General features: G+C 40.0%; 1 protein-coding gene across 1 annotated transcript in view; it reads left to right on the plus strand.

The window, feature by feature from the left end:
- Positions 1-9,141: 9,141 nt before the first annotated feature.
- The window catches only part of LOC104545391 (cAMP-dependent protein kinase type II-beta regulatory subunit-like), a 33,311-nt gene continuing 19,718 nt past the window's right edge, over positions 9,142-22,734 (plus strand). Inside the window, exons 1-6 of the mRNA XM_010190559.1 lie at positions 9,142-9,242; positions 11,927-12,076; positions 16,741-16,882; positions 18,268-18,342; positions 19,961-20,145; positions 20,292-20,362. Coding sequence (XP_010188861.1) covers positions 9,142-9,242; positions 11,927-12,076; positions 16,741-16,882; positions 18,268-18,342; positions 19,961-20,145; positions 20,292-20,362 — 724 coding nt within the window. The remainder of the gene's footprint in view (positions 9,243-11,926; positions 12,077-16,740; positions 16,883-18,267; positions 18,343-19,960; positions 20,146-20,291; positions 20,363-22,734) is intronic.

A 22,734-nucleotide genomic window follows, 5' to 3' on the forward strand; every position in this document is an offset into this window, starting at 1 on the left:
TGCAGCTTTCCTACGCAGCCGTGCCTCTTCCACCATATTTTGTAATAGCAGCCACCTCAATTGCTAATTGCTGAGAACGTATCCCCTTCTTTATTTTGTAATTGTGTACAAATGCATTGTTTAGTCTGTACTTTCTGGTCCTTACAGAGAATATTGTCTTTTCTTGTCATGGACTCCTTTATGGTTACCGTCATTATTACACGTAAATGCTTCACGAACCTTGAGGAGTTTCCCAACACCCATTTCCATTAACAAATGAGGAGTATCCCAAGCTTATAAGAAGTGGAGCATCAATATTCAAGTCAGAATGTGTATCACTAATTTTGCCTGCATCAGAAATTGAATGCCATATATGAGATCCCCATTTTCTTTCTGTGAAGCACTAAGCACTCCTACAGAGTATGGCTGTAATTGTATGTGCACAGCAGTTTAAAGGTCAGCTGATTCTATCTCTTTGCCCTGTGGTATGCCTGCCTTACATTTTTCTATGTGCCATAGTGAAACTTGCAACTCATGTATTCCATCTGCTCTTGTAGGGTTATCCCATGATCAGAGTCACAGGAAGAAACGAACCACAAAGTTTTGCCAGGTGCCACAAGAGCCAGTGGGACTTGTTTCTGGGCTGAGCTTAGGCTGCAGTGTAACAACATGGGCATGGTGCACTGCGCTGTGGGCACCTTACAGCCACTGAGTCAGGGAGGTTGCTGTGCTTCAGTCTGTTCCTGGTCCTGCAGATAGCACAGGTATAACTCTTCAGGATGAAGAACTGATGTCAGGGGCCTGCCCCACAACACTTTTGAGTCTGTGGAAAGTTAGCGATAGAAGCTGTTTCCCACCCAATCCATAAGCAAGTGATCCAGCTTCCTTTCTTTAGTTTCTCTTGCATAGATTATTTGCTGTGTGTTTCACAAGTTTCTGCTGCAAATGAGGCAGTCAGAGAAATGAGTTTAGTTTGCTCTGTCTAGTCTCCTCTTAGATATTCTGGGAATTTGAGAAAAGTTCCTGTAGAAAAATTATGTATTAACATGGACTTAGGGATGCTTAGAGAGCATTCACATTTGCTTCTCAATGCTAACCATGGTTTTTAATGGTCTAATAAAATAACATCATGACATTAAACTTGGAGTACTTGTTCCTGGCCTGTTGTTACCTTGAGATTTGTTTATTTTGATGCAGATCCAAAGGAGACCTTGTGTACTCAGAAGCTTGTCTGTCTCCTTTCTGGTTTGGTTGTTTTAGCTGTTCTAGTAAAAGATTCTGCATGTGAAATGTTTTCTTCTCGAGATTGCATTGCGTCTGAATCATAACTATTCCATACTACAGCGTATAGTTGGACAGTAATATTCTTATTCAAAAGAAAACAAAATTTATGCTCTTTATTCCTTCCAGAACTTTTTAAATGGTTCACTCTCAATGTTCATTTGTTCCTTTATTAAATCTCCAAAATCTGAAACAGAGATTGTAGTTGGTTGTATCAAAGTGTTTCCTTGTCTAGATCATCAGCAGAGGTTGAATATGATTTTTTTCAGAGCCATTTACAGAGCTGAGTTACAGAAGTAGGCTAACTATTGCAAATTAACGTCATGCCAGATTTCAGATATGGCTGTGCTTAAGCTGTTTTTTTGTAACACTTTAGCACTAAGCTTAATAAAAGAAGAGATTCAGTAGATGTGTGCTATAAGGTAGAGTTTGAGGTGGTGGAGGAAAGGAAGAAAGAAGGCAAGAGAAGGCAGGGAGGGGTGGTGGTAGGGATAAATACGTAAGTCTTGTGCTGTGTGATAGGTTGCTATAGAGAGGGCTGTCAATATTTGTCCTAAGGAGGTGGCAAGGAAGGAAGGAAATGAACAAATAGTGATTGGCCTAATTTTTACACACACAAATATTTAGGCTATGCTGTGGGGAAAACTTTCTAGCTAAACACTTAGTGAAGCAATAGACTAAACTGCTCAGGAATATTGTGTTATTTCGGAAGTTTTGAGGAAAGGAAGGATGTTTTTCTGCAGAGAGAGAGGTGTAATTCATACTGCAGCTGTGCATAGGGACAATTTAGATTATTTCTTCAGATGTTTTCTGTATTTCTGTGTTTGTTTAGATGTCCTTGTAAACATATATTTCTAGACTACATTTTATAGACTAAAATGTACAGAGTAATGATTTTTAAATTGCACAATTCAGTAAAGCTAGATAGCAACCTCTGTAGAAAATAGCAGAGTTATAAATGTGTTTTGAGTTCGCAAACTACTGCATGCACCCCTTGATAGGAAATTGCATTTTTTCCAGCTATTTTAGTACTACCTTTGGAAAGTATTCTGCATATAATGTTGTACCAATAAAACTAATCTCTGTAGTTTTTTAGCTATTTAGGCTGGTCGTGTTTCAGGTGCATGAAACATAAACTAGAGATTGGTGTTGAAATATGAATTAAATTAATCTTAATGGGCTTTTTCCCAGTCAGTTTGATGAAGAGCTCAGATAACCTAGCAAGGTATGGAGCTGTTAAACTGATGGACCAATTCCTTTAAACTCATTTTTATGTATGCAACTAGTAAATAAGATGAGTACAGGAAAGTCATAAAATCATAGAATGGCTTGGGTTGGAAGGGACCTTAAAGCTCATCCAGTCCAACACCCCTGCCCATGGGCAGGGACATCTTCCACCAGACCAGGTTGCCCAAAGCCCTGTCCAACCTGGCCTTGAACACTTCCAGGGAGGGGGCATCCACGACTTCACTGGGCAACCTGTGCCAGTGTCTCACCACCCTCACAGTAAAGAATTTCTTCCTAATATCCAGTCTTAATCTACCCTCTTCCAGCTTAAAACCATTGCCTCTCATTCTATCACTACCTGCCCTTGTAAAAAGCCTCTCCCCAACTTTCCTGTAGGACCCTTTCAGGAACTGGAAGGCCGCTATAAAGTCTCCTTGGAGTCTTTTCTCCAGGTTGAACAAACCCAGCTCTCTGTCTTTGTAGGGGAGGTACTCTGGCCCTCTTATCACCTTCATAGCCCTCTCTGGACCTGCTCCAACAGCTCGATGTTCTTCTTATGTTAGGGACCCCAGAACTGGACACAGCACTGCAGGTAGGATCTCACCAGAACAGAGTAGAGGGGCAGAATCACCTCCCTCTCCCTGCTGGCCACACTTCTTTTTATGCAGCCCAGGATATGGTTGGCCTTCTGGGCGGCAAGTGCACATTGCCGGCTCATGTTGAGCTTCTCATCAACCAACACCCCCAAGTCCTTCTCCTCAGCACTCTTCTCAATGTTTGGGAACAGTCCTGTTTGGGACTGTGCCAGGGACCATGCCACAGCCTGGCTCCCTCTGCTTTCTCAGGTACTCAGGTTGGCTTAGCCTTCTGTTCTGTATGAGACTAAACAGGGGTATTTTTTTTTCCTCTTTATTTTAGACAAACCAGTATTTGACACTCTCATACTTGGAATGCTTTAATGTAGTATCTAATGTTTCTTTCATGACCAAACAAATGCATCATAGACAAAAAGATCTTCTCCTAGCTATGCAACTAAGTAGTAATGAATAAATTCCAGAGAAAAGAGGTTTTTCAGACAAAACAGACTTTCTATGAAAAATAAATACAGAAATGAGGACAAATGTTCATATTAATAACAATAAATATGGCTGTTATTTATCTGCAAGCAGTAGTTTGCACATGGCAGTGATAATTGAATAAATGTACTAGGATTTCTTAATGGATGCTCTCAGATTGCAGTGAATGCTGTAAACCAGTTTATATAAAACACAGATTATTCTCTGCTGTATTTTAATTTCTCTTCATTTTATACCCAGGTTTTTCATATTAATAGTTACTCTTTCGTCTCCAGCTAACATCTGACACACAACAAATTCTTCTGGTGTCTGACAACCTGTAGGTCATAGTGTATTTTCTGTTTTAACCTGCTTCCAAGTTTGCGTTCACCATTGATTATATCAGCAATCCCAATAACACACCAGAATCTAAAATGATGAGAGAAGATAATTATCTTCCAATGCTTTTATCAAGATGCTCATAATTCATGATTTTTTAAGAAATAAAATAATTAATATATTTTTGAATTAATATGAATGTTACTGAAAGAAGTAGGAAGGATTTTAGAAGTGGTTTTTTAGCGAAAAAATAGTCATTACTCAGTAATTCTGAGTTTTCGTATCAAAATATTTCTGTATCTATGTCTATGATAAGCTCAACTTTGGTTGCTCTGCTATTTTGTTCTTCAATATTTGTATTTAGATTAGGGAGGTATGCTACCTCCACTATAGAGGAGCATGAATCTGTAGCATGAATCAGTTTTCCAAAACAACTCCATTCCATCTGTGGTTTCATGTGGTTTAACTTTCGTGCCGTAGAAGATTTGTTCTGGAGGATGAGAGATGAATAGCACAAGGCACATTTTATATAGTGAGTTGTTCAAAATGGAATAACAGTATTTGTGGAACATTTTGCTTAGCAAGTTTTCTTATAGAACACCATAACAGAAATGGTTTGGCCTTTGGCCTTCAAGTTTGGCTTAATATTTGACAAATATTTGCTTCTTTCAAATACTGTAGAGTCAAAGAAAGGGGAAATTGTATATTTAAATATCCTTGCTAAATACTGTTGTGTTTAAGACACCAGATGCCAGTTTATGCACACTGTATAAAATGAACAGCAGCCTGATGTTGTGCTTCCTAAGTGCTGCGTGTCAGTTCCGTATGTTTTGTAGGAAGCACCATGCCTTGAGCTGCAAGTGGACTCCTCTCATCTGCTTAAACAAAATGTCCTTTGTCAAACCACAAGCCTAAGCCTTTCTCACCATCAAATGCTCTCTATTTCCTGCACCCACCTCCCTGCCGCCACATCACAGAATCACAGAATGGTAGGGGTTGGAAAGGACCTCTTAAGATCATCCAATCCAACCCCCCTGCCAGAGCAGAATCACCCACAGAAGATCACATGGGAACGCATCCAGGCGGGTTTTGAATGTCTCCAGAGGAGACTCCACAACGTCTCTGGGCAGCCTGGTCCAGTGCTTTGTCACCCTCACAGTGAAAAAGTTTTTCCTTGTGTTCACATGGAAAATATATGACATATTCTGTTCCACAGCATCCTTTCTTCATGTGTCTTTATCATATATCACTCAGATCTACTTCTCCAGTGTCTAGTTTGGAGCATATAGACAAGTTTAAAGCATGAGAGGAAATACAGCTTAATGAATGAAGATAGCAATCTCTGAAATAGGTATTTGTTTTCTTGACAATGGGTCCTACAAGTGACCCTATAGTAATTTGTACTTTTATGTTGGACGTCCATATAAGCTTACCAGCCAAGCAGATTGGTACATCTCAGCAATAGTTTTGTTGCTAACTTGGAACACTATTTGCTCTCTTTGGCACTAGGCAATGCCCCTTTTCTCATTTCAGATCTTGCTTTCTCTTCTAGATAACGATACGGAAAAAATCTTCTCTCTTGAAAACTCATTGGAGATAAAATTTTTAAATCTAGTGTGTACATAGGCTCTTTCAAATGGGCTTATTTAGAACTGTGCTAGGCAGGTCACTGTTGCTATCATGCTATTATTATATGCAGTGTTTTAATACTTGCAGTCCTAGCTCATCACTTTTTCTGCATTAGATTTGTTTGATTTACTATTGTATACAGCAACTAATTGGAATGGTTGTGACCATTGTGTGCAAACAGTTGTGGCAGAGCGAAGCAGGAATAGCTAGCTTTTGTACTGCACAGAGCTGTGTTTCCTGAAATTACAATGGAGTACTGCAAGGCATATTGCAGTAAGGGACTGAAGACATCCTTCTGTATGCACTGTTTTTACTTCCACTTGTCCCATTGGATTATTAACTGACTATTAAGGAATCTACTTAACTGATGTTGAACTCAGGGTGTCTCCCTCTGGTTCAATTTTTACATTGACTGTGTAAGTCAGGAAGAGTCCTGCTCCCTCCCATTGTGCTTGATCACCTGGCAAATGGAGAAGAATCTGGCCATTGCATGGCAGTGGTGGGGGGTGTGTGTGTGTAAAGCTGGCTGTACATAGCTTTTTAGAATAAAATTTGTAAGAAAATTATAAAATGACTGAACATGAATTTGAAAATCTCTCTGAATTTGAAAATAAATTTATCTGAATGTTACAAATATTTTTCTTCCTTATGTCGGCCATCATCAGTTTGGGATTTAGGCACAAATAGACTCAATCAAAGAATCAACCATCAGCAAACAAAAATTTGTGTGTATATATTTATAGAAAATATTTCAGAAATGGCTCCCTGTGTAAGGCTCACCTGCTGGCCTGTAGGATTTTTAGTCACATCAGGTGGAGCCGATCCCATTTTTTCATGGTCTGTATGAAGGAATGCTTCAGATGCAAGACAGTTAAAAGAGGAAAAAATAAATAGTTACGCCTGCTGTGCAGCATAATTACACTGAAAAAGATAAGATCCTAGTCGTGAAGATTTTTACCGAGGTGTGCTCCTTGGATCAGTTTGTTGGTGAGTAATTACAGAGGAGAATCTAAATTGTCATCAATGTCCAGTAGTGCCCAACAACACTGATAGGTTGTTGCGTGTTGTGAAGACCGTACATTTTGCTAATTAAATTTCTTGCTTGCAGGAGCCAAACCATGTAGGAAGGACAAGTTTGGAGTGCCTCATTCTTTGTCATAATGAATATATATATGGGCATAAATATGGGGCTTATTAAACCATCACAGTTGGTTTCTTTCATATGTCATCCAGGAAACTGGTCTGCTGGACAAATGAGGAAGGGGAAGTGTACAATTTTAGTAGATCAGCTCAAGAAACACAATCCGTGTGTGAAGGATGACGTGAGAAACACCAAAAAGGGCTATTGGAGAGCCTGTGGTGTGGCAGCTGTCACAGTAGCGAAGCAGTCAGAGAGGGATAACACAGTGTTACAGTAGCCAATATACCAGGTTAGTAAGGGCCTAGAAGAGGAAGCCTGTGCTTCTTACTTGACTGTAACAAGAAAGAGTTAGAAGGGGTTTAAAGCCTTTCTGGTGCGCCTACCACCAAATGTCCAGCAGCAGTGCTTGTTGGGTGTGCAACAGCCTCAGTTCCTGCACTGTGCACGTTCCCATCTCTGCAGAGAACCTGGTCTCAAAGGGAAGGAGGATTAAATTGTGTTACATTTAAAGTTTCTGTCATTCTGAAAGAGCAGACAAGGTTTCAGGGATACTCACTGGCTTTCTCTGCCAGTTGCTGCGGCACTGATTCACCAGTTATGTGGTTTTTTTTAGTATTTTGGTGATACAGTTTGGGGGGGAGAAACACTTGAAATGGTTATATAGTGCACTGATGTTTATTTGAAATGCTTGGTTTGAATTGCAAATTTTTCTAAAGTGAATACGCTAGGTTTAGTTTCCATTAAAAGTAGAAGTTTATTGCGTTTCAGAATTTGTTGATTCTATTAAATAACTCTTTAGGTAACATGACTTATATAGTTATGGTTACTAAAAAGTGCCAATGATATCCATCATTCTGACATACCCATAAATTTCTGGTAAATAATTTTTAGGATGTAATATTTTGTGGTTCATTTCTGGCCATAGTATAGTTCTTGTCTGGAGTTTGAGCAAAGTTATATCCGTGACATTCTCCATACTGACACAAAATCAGTTTCTGTGTTATGTGATTTTAGTTTAATGACCAGATATCTGTCAAAAGAGCTTTTAAAATTCATGGTTAAATGCTCAACATTAAGGTTGAAATATTAAGTAGAAAAAACTTGTTTAGCGAAAGTAAAAACTGATTTTGGGTTATGTTTTCTATCATGAATTTATTAAGCCTGTGTATGCAGGACTAGGCCATATTTTTAGAAGTGCTAAGTTTCTCTCACTGATTTCAGTGAGAATGAAGGTGCTCAGTTGGATGGAAACTGAGGTGGCAAGTAGTTGTGTTGTGCAAAAGTGGAAGCAAATTTCAGGGGCGTTTCTGTTCCGTTCCCACTTTTCATGCAGGGCTCCTTAATCAGAACACGACGTGACTGATGGATCATTTTCAAAGGCATTATTTATTTGAGCAATTGGAATTGTTTCTATTTATAGGCTGGTTTCAATCACATCCAACTACTGGGTTTCTCAGCACATTTATCATACAAGTGGTACCAGCGGGAACTCTGCGTTTGCATCCCCATGTTGCCATTTTTAATGACTACTCCTTTTTAATGAAACTTCTCCGTTTTACTTCCTTGCATTGGTTTTATGACTGCAAAGTTAAAGCTACTGCTGTCCTTCCTTCTGCAGACAAAATCAACACACTTTAATGATTAGGTTATGAAATTGCGCATCGATGCAAGTGGGTGGAGCATACGTAAGTGGCTTAACAGAAGGGAATAATGTAACCCTGGGCTGGCTGAATTAATGGAAGCTCTTTGTTCCCTGCCGTCTGGGATATGCACATTCACTTCATTCTCTATTAAACAAATGTTTAGTATAAGAACTTTGGAGGTTTTTTTAACCTACGGTTAGTGGGAGCAGCATCACTGTTTGATTCGTCATATTGTCCTCTTATTTTTGTGGAGGATCCTGTCCAGTGAAGATGTACAATTCTGTTTTCCAGTTGAGTTGTTGATCCTTTAGCTGCTACAGCCACAAAGATATGTTGGGAACTGTATGCTGTTTCCCTTTAACTCTGATATGGCTATTGGGGACTATAAGTTAGAATTTTAATTTCTTTTTGCAGGCAACAAAACTGGTGACTAGAAAACTTTATTTTTAGGCTTTTAAGAGTTCTTATTTCTTTCAAGTCTTTCAATCTTTGCTTCCTTGAGAAATCCAGTTTTATTCATACTATCTCTTTTGTGCTTACTAAAATATATAATTACAGTGATAAACTTTACAAAACAGATTGGAACAAGAGCCTGTAACTGTAATCCATTCAGCAGTGGTCCCCTGCCTTCTAAAAACTATTAAACATAAGCATTTTGCACCATGCCCTTAGGGCCATTAAACTTTAGGAGTTTGTTCTTCATGATAGAGAACTGAAGGCACAGGGTTGTTGCGTAGTACCTGGGTGAGGGAGTGGAGACCCTGAACCATGTGCTTCCATCTTCCCTCAGGTCTTGAAGCGCCCTGTTATGCCTTTTCTTTCTATTATATTCTTGCAGATATAAGGAATGGCTGGGGACTGCGGGGGACAGATGCACCAGTATGAGAGAGCGGAGGCTCTGTATATGGTGTATCCACCATTCTCTGGATCCCAAGGGCTGCTCATGCTGTATGTACAGTGCTTTTATGTGGTGTCTATAATTCTTATATAGTCCTATAGTTATTACCTGGCTTCATCCCTACAGGTGGATTATGTTAATAATATTTAACTTCATGAGGGCCTAAAAATATTCTGAGGGCCTTTTCTTGTGCCAACTGCAATGAGTGGTAATTTTTATATACATTTTTTTTTTACCAACTTTGACCTGATTGTTTAAAATTTATAACTTTCAAAGGTCAGTGTAGTATGCTTATGAGTTATGTAGTATGCTGAATGGGTTTATATGATCTGGAAGATCTTAAAATTTCCTTTCATTAGAAGTTCACTGAATTTTATCTTCCCTCTTGTACTGTGCCTTTCTAATCCGTTAGGTTTTTCAGTGGTGACAGCATAATAGCAAACACTTTATTCTGAACTGTTCTTGAAAAAGAATAAAAGAAAATATGAAAAGCCTTTTTCTTACTGGATATAACAGTAGGAATTCATGTCTATTTTAGATAGTGTTGTTACCATCAATAAATAATTGTGTCTTTCTGTGGGTGATATTGTAAGTGAGCATTGACAGTGTCAGTATACATCTTCCTCCTCACTGCAGATCACATCATTATTTTCCCTTGGCAGTACCTGTACTCGATGCCTGATGCTCCCTCATCCTTGGGGGAGGAGTGGGTTACAGCATGAGCTGTATCATGCTCAGGGACATGTCTGGTCCTCCAGCCACTCTGCAGAGATGAGCCACTTTCTGCTTACACAGATTTTCTTCTTCATGGTGGATTATTCTGTACTCTGTTCTTTTTATTTAAAGCAGTAACATCTTTATAATTTACGTGTATTGCTGTGAGACTTGGGAGGTTTGAATTCCATCTTTGATCCCTATGTGAAGTATTTTTATTGCTTAGAAAGTGATGCATTCTTGATAAGTGCTCTATTTGCCGTTATTTCAAACGTAGCAAGCGAAGGGATCGGGTGCCTGTGTTGCCCAGGAGTGAAGCTGAAAAAGCCACAAAGACCTCATCTGGGTTGGGTGTCTGAGGTTGAAGTGAATCTCTTGGTCACTGCCAGGGACCAGCACCACTCTGTGCGCCTTTGGGACCAAACTGGTTGTGATGCCGTTCCTAAGATGACTCCCTCAAGGAGGCGCCTGTCTCTTTCTCCAGACTTGTGATAAAGATGAGAACAGTGGGACCTGGAGTTACCACAGCATCTCGTGACATGGATGCTGCTTGTGTGTTGACACTGACTCCGTACGACTGGCTTACCAAATATGCACCAAGACGTTAAGCATATATCAGCTTTCTCTAGTTCTGCAACTGTGTGATTTACGACTTTGTCAGATCCCCTGGTGCCAACTGTCTGTAGAAGTGACACTTGTTCTCAGTAGCAATGCAGAGCATTTCATTCAACAAAGTTCAAGAAAGTGAGTTTAACTTACTGCAGTACTGTGTTCTCTCAGCCTCATCATTGATCCCTCAACACCAGAAATAATCTTAGACCCACAGGGCTGTGATACAGTCCCTAGGATGTGAATGTGGATATGAAAATTAATGTTCTCTTGGGCACTTCCTTTGTTGGGGGGTGATGGTGGTCATTTGCAAATGCAAAAGGGGGAAAAGGAGCTGTGGGTATTGTAATGGTCATTCACTGCACCTGATGCATTGTTGGATTCTTGATGTAAATACTGAGGACCCAGTCCTTGTTTATAATTCAACCAGCACTAGTATTGAATGCCTCAGTAGGTAGACATTTGTCTCACTTCAGGATGTGGGCTCAGCTTTTTTATTTCCTCTACGTTCTCTTGAGACAGTGGCTCTGGCTGGGAGTTCTCCATCTCATGCTACAGAGATGGGGTTTAATGTCCCGCAGTGACCAGTGTTCTTGTCACATTGTGGAAGGTTAGAGTAGGATTTCTGTAGTTAAAAACCATGGAGACTGCCTGGGTATTTTGCAGCAGTTGCCTGTGCTTCAGGTGTTGCTCCCCAGTGATAAGGTCATTCTGAAATCAGTTGACTTCCTTAGGAGAAATGCTATCTTCTGCCATTTTGTTGGCAGTAGAATTGCTGAGGAAACATCATATTTTTGCGGATGAGGACTTGCTGTGCTCTGGTGCAGGCTGTTCATTCCTGGTGATGTTAAATGCCTGGCTGGCTGAAGAAAAAAAAAAAAGTGTGTTTATTTTAATAATTCTGATTCTGAATTGTGATTTATCAGATTCTGTTTGTTCTGAAAGAAGACAGCTTATGGAGATCTTGCATTGTCTTTATCCAGCTTTCTCTGACTAGCAGAACTCCTTGCTTAAGCCCAAATTGCTCCCAGAATATCTCTTCCAGGTACTGTAGGCGTGTAAGTGTGGCCTCGAGGTTCTGTTTTCACTAGGATGTTGTGGTTTCAGAGTTCTGGCTTGTAGAAACATGCTGACGTTTAAGAATCTGTCATATGATGGCTGCTTTCCTTTTCAGTCACCAGGACAGTGTCCTGGTTTCCTTCAATAATTTGCAGGCTGTGGTTGGATATGTTGAATATTTTCTCCTTTTGCTTCATTCTGTGCTTTTATCAGGGTGAGGAGCCTCAGGTGAGCCTCAAAAGGTTAAATTAAAGGCATTAGCTGCAAAATAAGAATTTCAGATGACCTACACAGTAGCAGAAGCTTCTTTACTATAAAACTATAATGAATTTTGGTCCCTCTTATCCATTAGGGGCATTGGGACATTAACACCAATAATGTGCTCAGGGCTACGATCGACAGCGTTTTTCTTTTATGCATTTGGCTGTCTGCAGTTCCTGCAGCTCACCAACATGCTGAAGGTAGATGCTGCTCATGTTAAACATTTGGAAATATTTTTTCCGTATGTTGATCATTCTTCTGTATATCCTGTTATTAACCAGACTTTTCAGTTTCTCTGTATTATCAATTTCTCTTTGTGTATCTGGTTCTCAATATAAGCATTTAAAAGTGATGTCTTGTATCATCACAGATTATAAAGTTCACTTGACCAGTTGTTGTCTTTGGAACAATAAATTCTGATTTATACTAACTGTGAATCGGAGGTTTACCTTCTGGACAACTGCTCAACATCAATGTCTCCTGTGACAAGTGGTGTGCTGAATTTTTGTGATACTTCACACTAGATTTTACTTCCAGATCTGGCTTCATTGTAGTCTTCTGTGATAAGTCTACACAGCAAGCAGGTCACTATTCTTCAGGTTCTGCAACACTGTCCTTGTGACAGGATGAGGCCAAAATCTGCAAAGTCTCCAATTTTTCCACCCATCTTCAAGGATGGTGATGTCAGATGTGTCCTTTATGCAGTGATAACAGAGAAGCCTTGAGCTTGCCTGTGGCTCTTTTTGAAGTGGTTCTGTAGTTGCTCTTTTTGATAACATTTCAAATACCCTTTGCCAGGTAATGAATGGTGTCAGAGGAGCAACTTGGAACTGCAGATAATGTGAATATACTTGTGGACTCAAAGTAAAAAAGATAATTTCCCAGTGACTGAATACTTCTGGATCTTAGAATAATTCAGGTTGAAAGGAACCTCAAGAAGTCTCCAGTCCAACCTCCAGCTCAAAGCAGACCAGTTCTTAGATCAGACCAGGTTGCTGAGGGCTAGTTCTTGAAAACCTCCAAGGACTGAGAGAGACTGCACCACCTTTCTGAGCAACCAGCTCCACCACCTGACTGGCCTCATGCTGAGAAGTTTTCCTTATGACTCTCTTCTTTCAACTCATGCCTTTGTCATCTTCCCACCATGTACCAATATACTGAACCTCAGTGACCTCCCCATAGGTACTATCAGGATGCTGTCAGGTCCCACGAAGCTGTCTTTTCTTTAGGCTAAACAAACCCAGCTTCTTCAGCCTCTGCTTGCAGGGCAAGTGCTCAACCATCCTGGTCACCCTTCGCTGAGCTCGTTCCAGTTTATCAATGGCTTTCCTGTATTGGAGGCCCCCAGAGTGGTGCCAGTATTCTAGGTGTGGCCTAATGAATGTGGACTAATGGGGGATGATCACTTCTCCTGTTCATCTAGCCCAGAAGATGGTTGGTCCTCCTTGCTGCTGGGGCATTGCTTGTGGTCAGGAGCTGCCCACCAAGACCCCCAGGGCCACTCTAGGGAGCAGCTCCCTGAACATGGGGTGCCAACCCGGGCTGCTGGGCTGAGGATGAGCACAAGGGATGTTTGGGTGCATGTGCCTCTTCTGAGGGTAGTCTAAGATGGAAAATATTCACCAGACTTGAATGATCTATATACTGGCTTGTGTGTACTGGGTATCTTCCAGAGCTTCTACTGGCTGTAGGTAACTTTACCTTTGCAGGTTGGCACACTGAAAGGCCCCTGAGAGTGTAGAAACCCCACGTTGATTTACAAGTGTTTACACTAAATGTAGCACCTTCAAATTAATTTGTCACAGTATTCCAAGCCTGGCACTGTTTCTTTTTAACACTTGTAGCTTTTAATTTTTGTTGCTTTTTACCGGTTTGTATTTCTTTAGAATTTGAATAGTTTTATTTAAATATATCACAGTGAGTACCTCAATCAGCAAGTAGTCTTGTTCATTCAAGTAGAATGTTTCTGTTATCTCCCAGCTGTGCTGCTATCTTGGTAACTTTGATACTGAATGATTATTTAATCATTAAACCTGAAATTTCTAGAAGCGTCAAAGGAACTGTATAGAAGTTAAATCAAGAAGGTCTTTAGCATTGCTGCTTCAACACAGGACATGTATAAAGGAAAAGAATTTCCTTGGGGTTCTTTCAGCTTTCTCTGTGGCCTTGATTATTCTCTCTAAATTTTATCTCTCAAAGAACATTCTGTTACAAATGACTGTTTTGGCTGAAGAAGCTGAATGTTGTTCCGCCTTACCCTAAGGGTTCATTTATTCTCCTTTGATATTTACTAGAGTTGTTGCTGAAGAGTTTCTGTAGGTACTTTCTTTCCTGGGAGAAAAAGACTGAACTGTAGGCCTGAATTCTAGCACGCTGCAAAGAGAGCTCTTAACTCTGTTTAACCTGTGCTGCATTCTAGGAGCTTTTCTGAAAAGTGGTCAACTGGGATACAGGATTTCCTAAGATACTGGTTTCAGTAAATGTAAGGTATCTGGCTCAGATTAGGATCTTTGGGTTTTTTCCCTTCCAAATTTGAAAGAATTGTAGTTTACAGAGGCAGGCATGTGTTCTCTCCTCTCATGAAGTAAAATAGAAATAAGAATCTTTCCTCCCTTTCATTCAGTAAGAATAATTTCATGGGTATATTACTTCCCTGAAAGGAGGTATCTGTTTTGCAAGTATAACTGACCAAGAGGAAACTGAGTTAGAAGCATGAATTTTATGTTCAGTTTTCAAAATGGCAAGTACACTTTTATTCTGAGGTTTTCTGGTGTGTGTTCAGTTGCTGAGAAAGTTGCTGCATTTGCGTTCATGAGCTTTCTCCTGTTGTCTGACGGTTTCACTTTGTGCTGAAACAGTGTATGTCATGGTTGTGCATGGGGACACAAGAGGCAGTCCCAGTGCGGATCCTGCGTATTAAGACGAGAGACTGAGTTGAGGTTTGTGTGAAACAAGGAACTCTGCAGAAAATGGAGAACACTGAAACAAGGACTGGAACACAGCAGCACAATATCTGTGGATATGTGGTCAGCATTTTCTAAGATAATGTGATGTGATTATTGAAGATTTATTGCAGATGTCAAGGTGGTTCATGCATGGATCACTTTGGTCCTTTCTTCATTAAGTGGAAGGAGCATGATCTTTCTTGGTCAGCTGCAGGTGGACGAGCGTGCTTTTGTCATCACAGCCATTTGGGTGTGGAGCAGACTGAGAAGTCTAAAACAACTGTCTGGACAGTCTGAGGCTGTTTGAGGTCACATTGCCAGCTGTTCAGCGGGGATCTTCTCCTGCATACATCATGTCAGTTTTCCTGGGTTCATCTTTAGGCAGCTTCTCTTCAAGTGCAATGTGCAGGTAACGGAAAACTGAGTTAAGTGGTGGTGACCAGCATAAGAAATTAACACTACTTGGAGTGTGTTGTTAAACACCTCATCCAGTCTCTCTGATTCTTCTTAGAATAGTATAAACCAGGAAGGAGCAAAACATAGAAGAAATAAAACTGGTTTTACAGTATTCAGGATAAAGCTAGATGCACATTAGGTTGTGTGTTCATCCTTTTAGTCTCTTGAATACAGTAGTATTTAGTTCATAATGGTACGAAATGTGTATGTGTGGGAGATGTGGAGGGCGTTTAGAAAGCTGGGAATAAAGATGCATATCTTTTTTCAGTCATGGAAGTACACTGTCTGCATTTACCTTTTGCTAAGGACTTTCTGAGAAATAGTAGTTCCAAGTAGTGACAGCTTGTTAGCTGAATGACTGGAGGTTTAGGGGTGGTTTTTTTCTTTTAAAAAAAAGATTAACTAGTTCTGTGGGACTTTGATGCCTTCTTTCTTCTTCTGTGAGGTACATCATTACACAGTTCTGAATAACTTCTACTATTAGGGAATATAAGTGTGGTAATCTGTGTTCTCAGGGTGATTACAGTCTCAGTTCTTGGAAGGGTAGTATTTGTAGTGCATCTTTTAGTTTGTTATAGTTGCCTGCACCATTACAGTTGTAGGTTAGCATGTAGTGATTGCTATGTTGGGTGCTTGCTTTCTTACCTTAGTATGTAGTACCAGTATTATTTCATAACAACAATTTATGTTTTGACTATGTACAAGAAAAACAGCATATATTATTTCCTAGTTATGGTTTGTCTTCTAAACTTCCTTTGGCTATCTAAAGAGAATCCTGTCAGCAAAAAGTCTTAAACGGATTTTCTGGAATTGTTGAGAAACCAGATGTTCAAAATCAACCTTTTCAATACTTGGCAGAAATGTTTTCCATAATGTTTTTTGTCTACCTGTCTTCCTGTTGTATCTGGAACCTGTTTAGTAGATTTGGTTTATCATATTTCTTATATAGAGGATTAAGTAAGCATGACTTACCCATTCAACCAAAGCCAACATATCTAAAATCAGCATGCTAAAATTCCAGGAGAGAGGCTCCTTTAGTTTATTACTGCATTTCATTTTGCCTAACAGCTGAGGCCCAGGAGGAATAAAGAGCATCTCATTACAGAGTATTTTTTTAAATGCAGATTGTAGGGCACTTCTGGAAATCGGGGAAAGATGGGTTGAAGCTTCCTTCCCTTGGTCCCATAGCTGTGAAAAGCAAAGGTAGATTTGCTATAGCAACCATTCTTTTAAAAGGATGACTCCTCCTCTTTTTTTTTTAGGTGCCTATCCTCAGCTTGCTATTCTGAATCCCATTTGGATGCAGGGTTTTCTGTGAAGCTTGTTGAGATTGAATTTTGCATTCCCTTAGCCACCCAAACTAAGTCTACCCCGTACGTGGGAACACCAGTTTTAACATGTGCTTCTGAGGAAGTCTTCTAATTATGACTTAATTAGACATAATTTCAAAGGTTCCTAGGAGTGTTCTAGAATTAGTATTATCTGTACCTTGCTCATTTTTCAGGGTGATCGATCATACTGCTATTGACAAGTTTTTCACCCTGTCTTGGTCGAATCAGTTCAGTCCGCTGGCAGGACACAGAGACAAGGTTGTCAGAGCAAATAGTTTTGGCTTTGTCCCTAACCTCCCTACTGTCACTCCTTGCGTGAGTCTTTGGGTGGAAGTCACCTTCTCTTACTTAATCTACATTTTTCCTATTTTCTTGAATCCTTTTCTATCTCTACATGTCATGTCGTCAGTGGTTATTTTCTTTGTGTGTCACTCCTAACCATTTTCTTTCCCCTACTAGATCCTTCCTTCAGCTATCAAGATCTTGTGTTAGTCTTTAAAACACCAGCATATAAACTAGCCATAAATATGTGGTTCCATAAAATAGCCACCTTCTTTTTGTTCATTAGCCTTTGTAACTCTTTGCAGATCTGTAACACTAGTCCCTCTCCTCTACCCTCTGCTTGTTCCAGTCCGGTTAAATCAGAGTGGTGCTTGGCTGTTCACCTGGTGAGCTGCTGGCAGACCTGAGTTCTGCTGTTTATTTTCCCCTCTTGAATTCTGTGTTTCTTATGCTTTTTTTGTTCTACTCCTGCTTTTCCAAGTGCTTCTTTACACAGCATAGGCACTCTCCTTCCTCCTCCAGTATGTTAGGTAGTGTGCTTTGGAGAAGAGTGTCTTTCACATCTTCCCCTTCTGTATGTCCTTATCTTATTATGGTGGGTTGATCTTGGCTGGATACCAGGTGCCCACCGAACCACTCTATCACTCTCCCTTCTCAATTGGACAGGGGAAGAGAAAATGTAATTAAAGACTTGCAGGTCGAGACAAGGACAAGGAGAGATCGCTCTCCCTTCTTCCTGGGCTCAAATTCACTCCAAATTTCTCTGCCTCCTCCTCATATGCAGTGCAGGGGGACAAGGAATGGGGATTGTGGTCAGTTCATCGCGTGTTGTCTCTACTGCTCCTTCTTCCTCACACTTTTCCCTTGCTCTAGCATGGGGTCCCTCCCACAAAACAGTCCTCCATGAACTTCTCCAACATGGGTCCTTCCTATGGGCTGCAGTTCTTCACAAACTGCTGCAGCGTGGGTCCTTTCCACATGCCCTTTCCATAGGGTGCAGTCCTTCAGGAACAGACTGGTGCAGCATGAATCCCCTGCAAGGTCACAAGTCCTGCCTGCAAACCTGCTCCAGCGTAGACTCCTCTCTCCACAGGATCACAAATCCTGTCAGGAGCCTGCTCCAGCACGGGCTCTCCATGGGGTCATAACCTCTTTCAGATGCATCTATCTGCTGCAGCGTGGGGTCCTCCAAGGACTGCAGGGGGATATCTGCTCCTGTTAACCTCCATGGGCTGCAGGGGGACAGCCTGCCTCACCATGGTCTTCACCACGGGCTGCAGGATAATCTCTGCTCTGGCGCCTGGAGCATCTCCTGCCCCTCCTTCTTCACTGACCTCAGTGTCTGCAGAGTTGTTTCTCTCACATCTCACTCTTCTTTCCACTGCTGTTTCCGCAGCAGGTTTTTTTCTTCTTCTTAGGTATGTTCTCAGAGAGGCCCTACCACTGTTGCCGATTGGCTTGGCCTTGGCCAGCAGCGTGTCCAGCTTGGAACGGTGTGGCCTTGGCTCTGTCGGACACAGGGGAAGCTTCATAAGCTTCTCACAGAAGCCACCCTTGCAGCCCCCCTGCTACCAGAAGCTTGCTGTGCAAACTCAATACACTTATTTACTTCTGTGATTTTAGCATTTCTTTTTTTGTTGTTTTTTCAAATAACCCTTGTTTTTTTTCTACCCACCTATGTCTGACTGATTCTTCCATCTCACCTTCAAAGTCTTCTCGTAACTGCAAGATTTGAGTACTTCCTTTTCTGGCATTTTTCTCTACTTGTATTTTTCTCCTCTTTTCTATTTTTTTTGTTCTGTTTTATTAATAGTTTCATGTTCTACTCTACTATGTTTGTAAATTCAGTGGTGTCTTTATGCACATATCTTTCATATTTAATCCATCATTAAAAATAATTATTTTTAATAATCTCCAAATACACATGTTCCATTTAACAACAAAAACTAATACCTCCTTTTAATTCAGATATTTTGCAAGATTGAGGGCAAGACATGGGTGGACAAACCAAAGGAGAGATTAAAAGATATTAATGCATAATCAATTAATTTGAATGTTTATTTCTGTTTCCTCTTTAAGGTATTCAATATATGTAATTTTGCTATCAAGTTCGAAAAATTTGGCTACATTAGTTTTTCAAGAAGTGCCTTAGTATGCTGTTGTGTCTTCAAATGTATTAGAACTCATCTAAATAGTTTATTGATGAAATTTACATAGTTTAGTAAAAATCAACAGCAACTATTTTATTGGTTTTGGCTCTATTATATGAAGCCGGACATGATACACAGTATAAATTACAAACACCTCCAGACCGGACAGATAATACATTTTGGGTAAAAATAAGCTGCTATAGTGTTTTACTGTGTTGTATATAGCTTCCTTAAACTGTACTACTATGTTACTAGTTTAAAAAAGCAAATATGTACATCTAGGGATGTAGTCTGTGGAGATGAACAGTTGTAGCTTCACTTTTTAAAATGTTTGTATCAAATCATGTTTCAGAGCTGCTTAGTAGTTGAAATATATTTAGAAACCTGAAAAAAAATACTTTGATGTAAAATAATATTGAATTTGATTGTATAAAGCAGATACAAAATAGGCAAACAGATTAGAAACAAATGATCAGAATGTTTTTTAATAGCTGCAGTTTATATTTGCTCACTTGCAATGTAAGAGATGAATTTTGTAGTGGGAAAATAATGTATGCTGACTTTCCAGTAGGGAAAAATCCATAGTTGATGGCTATGAAGTACTAAATATGGGTGAAAGAGTGAAATGTAGTACAACTCTGTTTTTATCCTCTAGTATTAGCAAATATAAAGTTGAAATGTGTGGAAAGAGCTCTGTGTCTGCTCAGACTTCGTCAAATTATGTGTATTTCAGATATGTCCCAAATTACACACTGTAGCATTGGAACTGCTTGGACTCATATATGGGAATGGGAACAGAAGGTTATACAAGTCAGCATCAGAATATAGTATTTAGCTGTATGTTATGCTACTCCATGTGCTATACTGGGAAAGCTTATAGAGTAAGTAGTGTAGTACATGGTGTATACTAGCAAACTCTTCTAGTGGATCTTACTTTTGTAATTATTTTATTGTTTGGTAGCTACCTGCGTTGTCCTGGACACTGTGGTGTGTGTTTGTGCTGGTTTTTGCTAGCCAGATAGATGAAGCCAAGCAGAAGTGTCCTACCATCAGCCAGAAGCCTGGTTGTTTTTTTAGCTCCATCTTGACAAACTACACAATTATGGAAAGAACTGAAGTAGGACTTGAAAGAGGACTAAGCACTATGTAAGTCCTTAGGGAAATTCTGTTAAAGCCCCTTTCTGGTTCCCTATTTAAAAATAGAGAAGTCTTCTCAGCTACTTGTGGTGAAGTTCAAACATCCCGTTTCAGTGGAGAAGCCTATTTAGTGATTCAAACTCCTGTGATTTCAGGGAAATCTTTGACCCAGCGATGAGTGTGCAAGCTGTGATGCAGAGTGCTTTGGCCTCTGGAGTACAGGAAGGTACTGTGGTCCAACACATCATGATTATCACTGTTGTTTACCAAATAATATTAAGGAACTTGTGCAAAAGTGTCCACACATGAGTAGCTCAACTGGGATAAAGTTATCTAAAAATGTCTTGTGTGGGCCATTGTGTTTCTTCAAATGGGCTTTCGTAGTGTTTAGTACAATCTTGAGCTGCTTCAGTGTGAAATCTGAATAAAACCCATGTGGACTTTTGAATGGAGAATCCTTGGGAGGTTCTGTGACTCACTATTGGCACAGACCTCATTCAAGATGCTACATGTTATATTAGGCACTTCGTGTTATTTAGAAATGCTGGAGCGAATATCTTGAAGTTTGGCTAATAAATATCATTGGTAGCAGATGAAAGAGAGAAAATACTGTAGAAAAGTTGATTATGTGTTTGATTTCTTGCAAGCGTGTAGTGTGGGCTAAGCAAGGTCTTCCAACGCTGGCAAAAGGTTTTGCCATTAAGCTGTGTAGCTGAGCACAAACGTGGTATTTAGTATGGTTCATGACCATCAGGCAGTCTGTGGAGAATTTCAGTTTATACGCTGAAAGCAAGCGCAGATAGCTGTCCCTCAGGAGGAGCTGATCTTGAAACTGTCTTGGCAGTGCTCCCAAGCCTGATTCAGGCAGTCCCTGCCTAATGAACTGAAGGCCACCTGTCTGATAATTAGGAGGAAACAAGCTGCCTGGATTTTGTCCAGCTTTGGATTTTGAGGCTGGTGTCCTGAGCACTTAGTGATTTTTGTTAAGTAGTGGACCACTCAAAAGTTGCTACCCTGTAAATTGGGTAGGTTGGAGGGGAATTTCTTCAATTTTTGGTTTGTTGCATGTGAGGAAATCTCAAGAATACTCATTTCTCTTTGACTGCCAGACCTTTGTTTTGAGCATACGTACTTTTGTTCCAGTTTGGATGTCATTTGTAATGTAAATGCTCTGTCTGGTATAGTAATAACATGGAATTGTAAGATATCAGGCATTCTGTGTATTAATTTGTCTAATTATGCCTAGATAAAGTTTCAGTTTAGTGACCTTATCAGGTGTAGGCATTTCACAGATGCCTTCTTTTTGACAGTATCACAGGACGTGATAGCCCCAGTGATCATGGTTTGTTCCAAATCAGCTTATATTTAAAGTAAACTTAATTCCTTGAAATAGTTTCAGAGTTTTGCACAAATGGGTGGATCTTAGCAGTAGAGCCAATTGGTATTGTCCTATTATAGCATTGTGCACTCAGAGGAGAAAGTTATCTCCTTTCTCTGGGATGTTCTTCAGCCCTTATGTTTACTTATGGCTCTTCAGTCTCATCTTCCATGTGGCCCAGTCAAAACCAGGTCTAGAAATAATATGGAACTTGATAGCTGCAAGCATCTGAAACCATGACCAGTTATTTCTCATTGCTACCATTGCACAGGTTTGCTTTTTTTTAATTAAAAACTACTTATGAAATGGGGATTTTGGAGTGCAGTGCTCTCTTACTAGTTCCTCCTGCAGTGGTGCAAACTGGTGAGATGTTAGAAAATGGGGTTTTGTGCCAGAAACTTTGGCGGTCCAGTAGTAGTTGCAGTCTAGTTTGGAACTAGCACCTGCTGTGTATGGAGTCTCTGTGCATCATGTTTCTAATCTGTGTTTAGTAGATGAAGACAAGTACGTCCTGACAAACTGGAAAAAGATCTCACACTGCCTTCAAGTCACATTAGCAATTTCCATACAGCTAAACCAGGGAAATGACGTTCTTGCTGTCTGAGGGAGCGGGCATAGCTGTTAGGGATGTCTGCAGGGAGGCAGGGCATGCTGGCACAGCTACAGTGGCTAAAGATGGTCTGTTCTCATGCTCCAGCCTGGTAGTCATGCTGGAAAAACTGTAGTTTTGTTTTGCCCTGAATGGAATGAAGAGATATTTCCACAGCTCTTTTTCTCTTGCAAAATTCTTTGCAATACGCTTCATGCCTCAGGGTGATGTGCTTTGGAAAAGGTATACGCATACTGATTGGTTTTGTCCTGCCTTGTTTTGAGTATAATATATTATTCTATGATTATATATGTATTTTCATTCATTTCATTATTGATGGTTTCCTATTTCCTGATACTTAACATTTTTTGTGATCTTACAGTTACTAACTACATGTTAATTTTCATTTTAGAGTTCATTCATATCTGAAGGGACTGTATTTCTGGTTTTGAATATAAAACATATTTACTAGCTGAAAACCAGAAAATTGACTTTACTTGAAGTGATGAGTTAGAAATTAGAAAAGCTTGCCTCTTCTTGCTGACACAGCAATCCATCTAGAGTTCTGTGCAGTTTTCACTGCATGTGTATTTTAATAATGCACTGCCTTTTGACAATTCAGATTTTCCCT

Source organism: Mesitornis unicolor, unplaced genomic scaffold (assembly GCF_000695765.1).
Source record: "Mesitornis unicolor isolate BGI_N332 unplaced genomic scaffold, ASM69576v1 scaffold15760, whole genome shotgun sequence".
In the NCBI taxonomy this organism is placed as follows: domain Eukaryota; kingdom Metazoa; phylum Chordata; class Aves; order Mesitornithiformes; family Mesitornithidae; genus Mesitornis; species Mesitornis unicolor.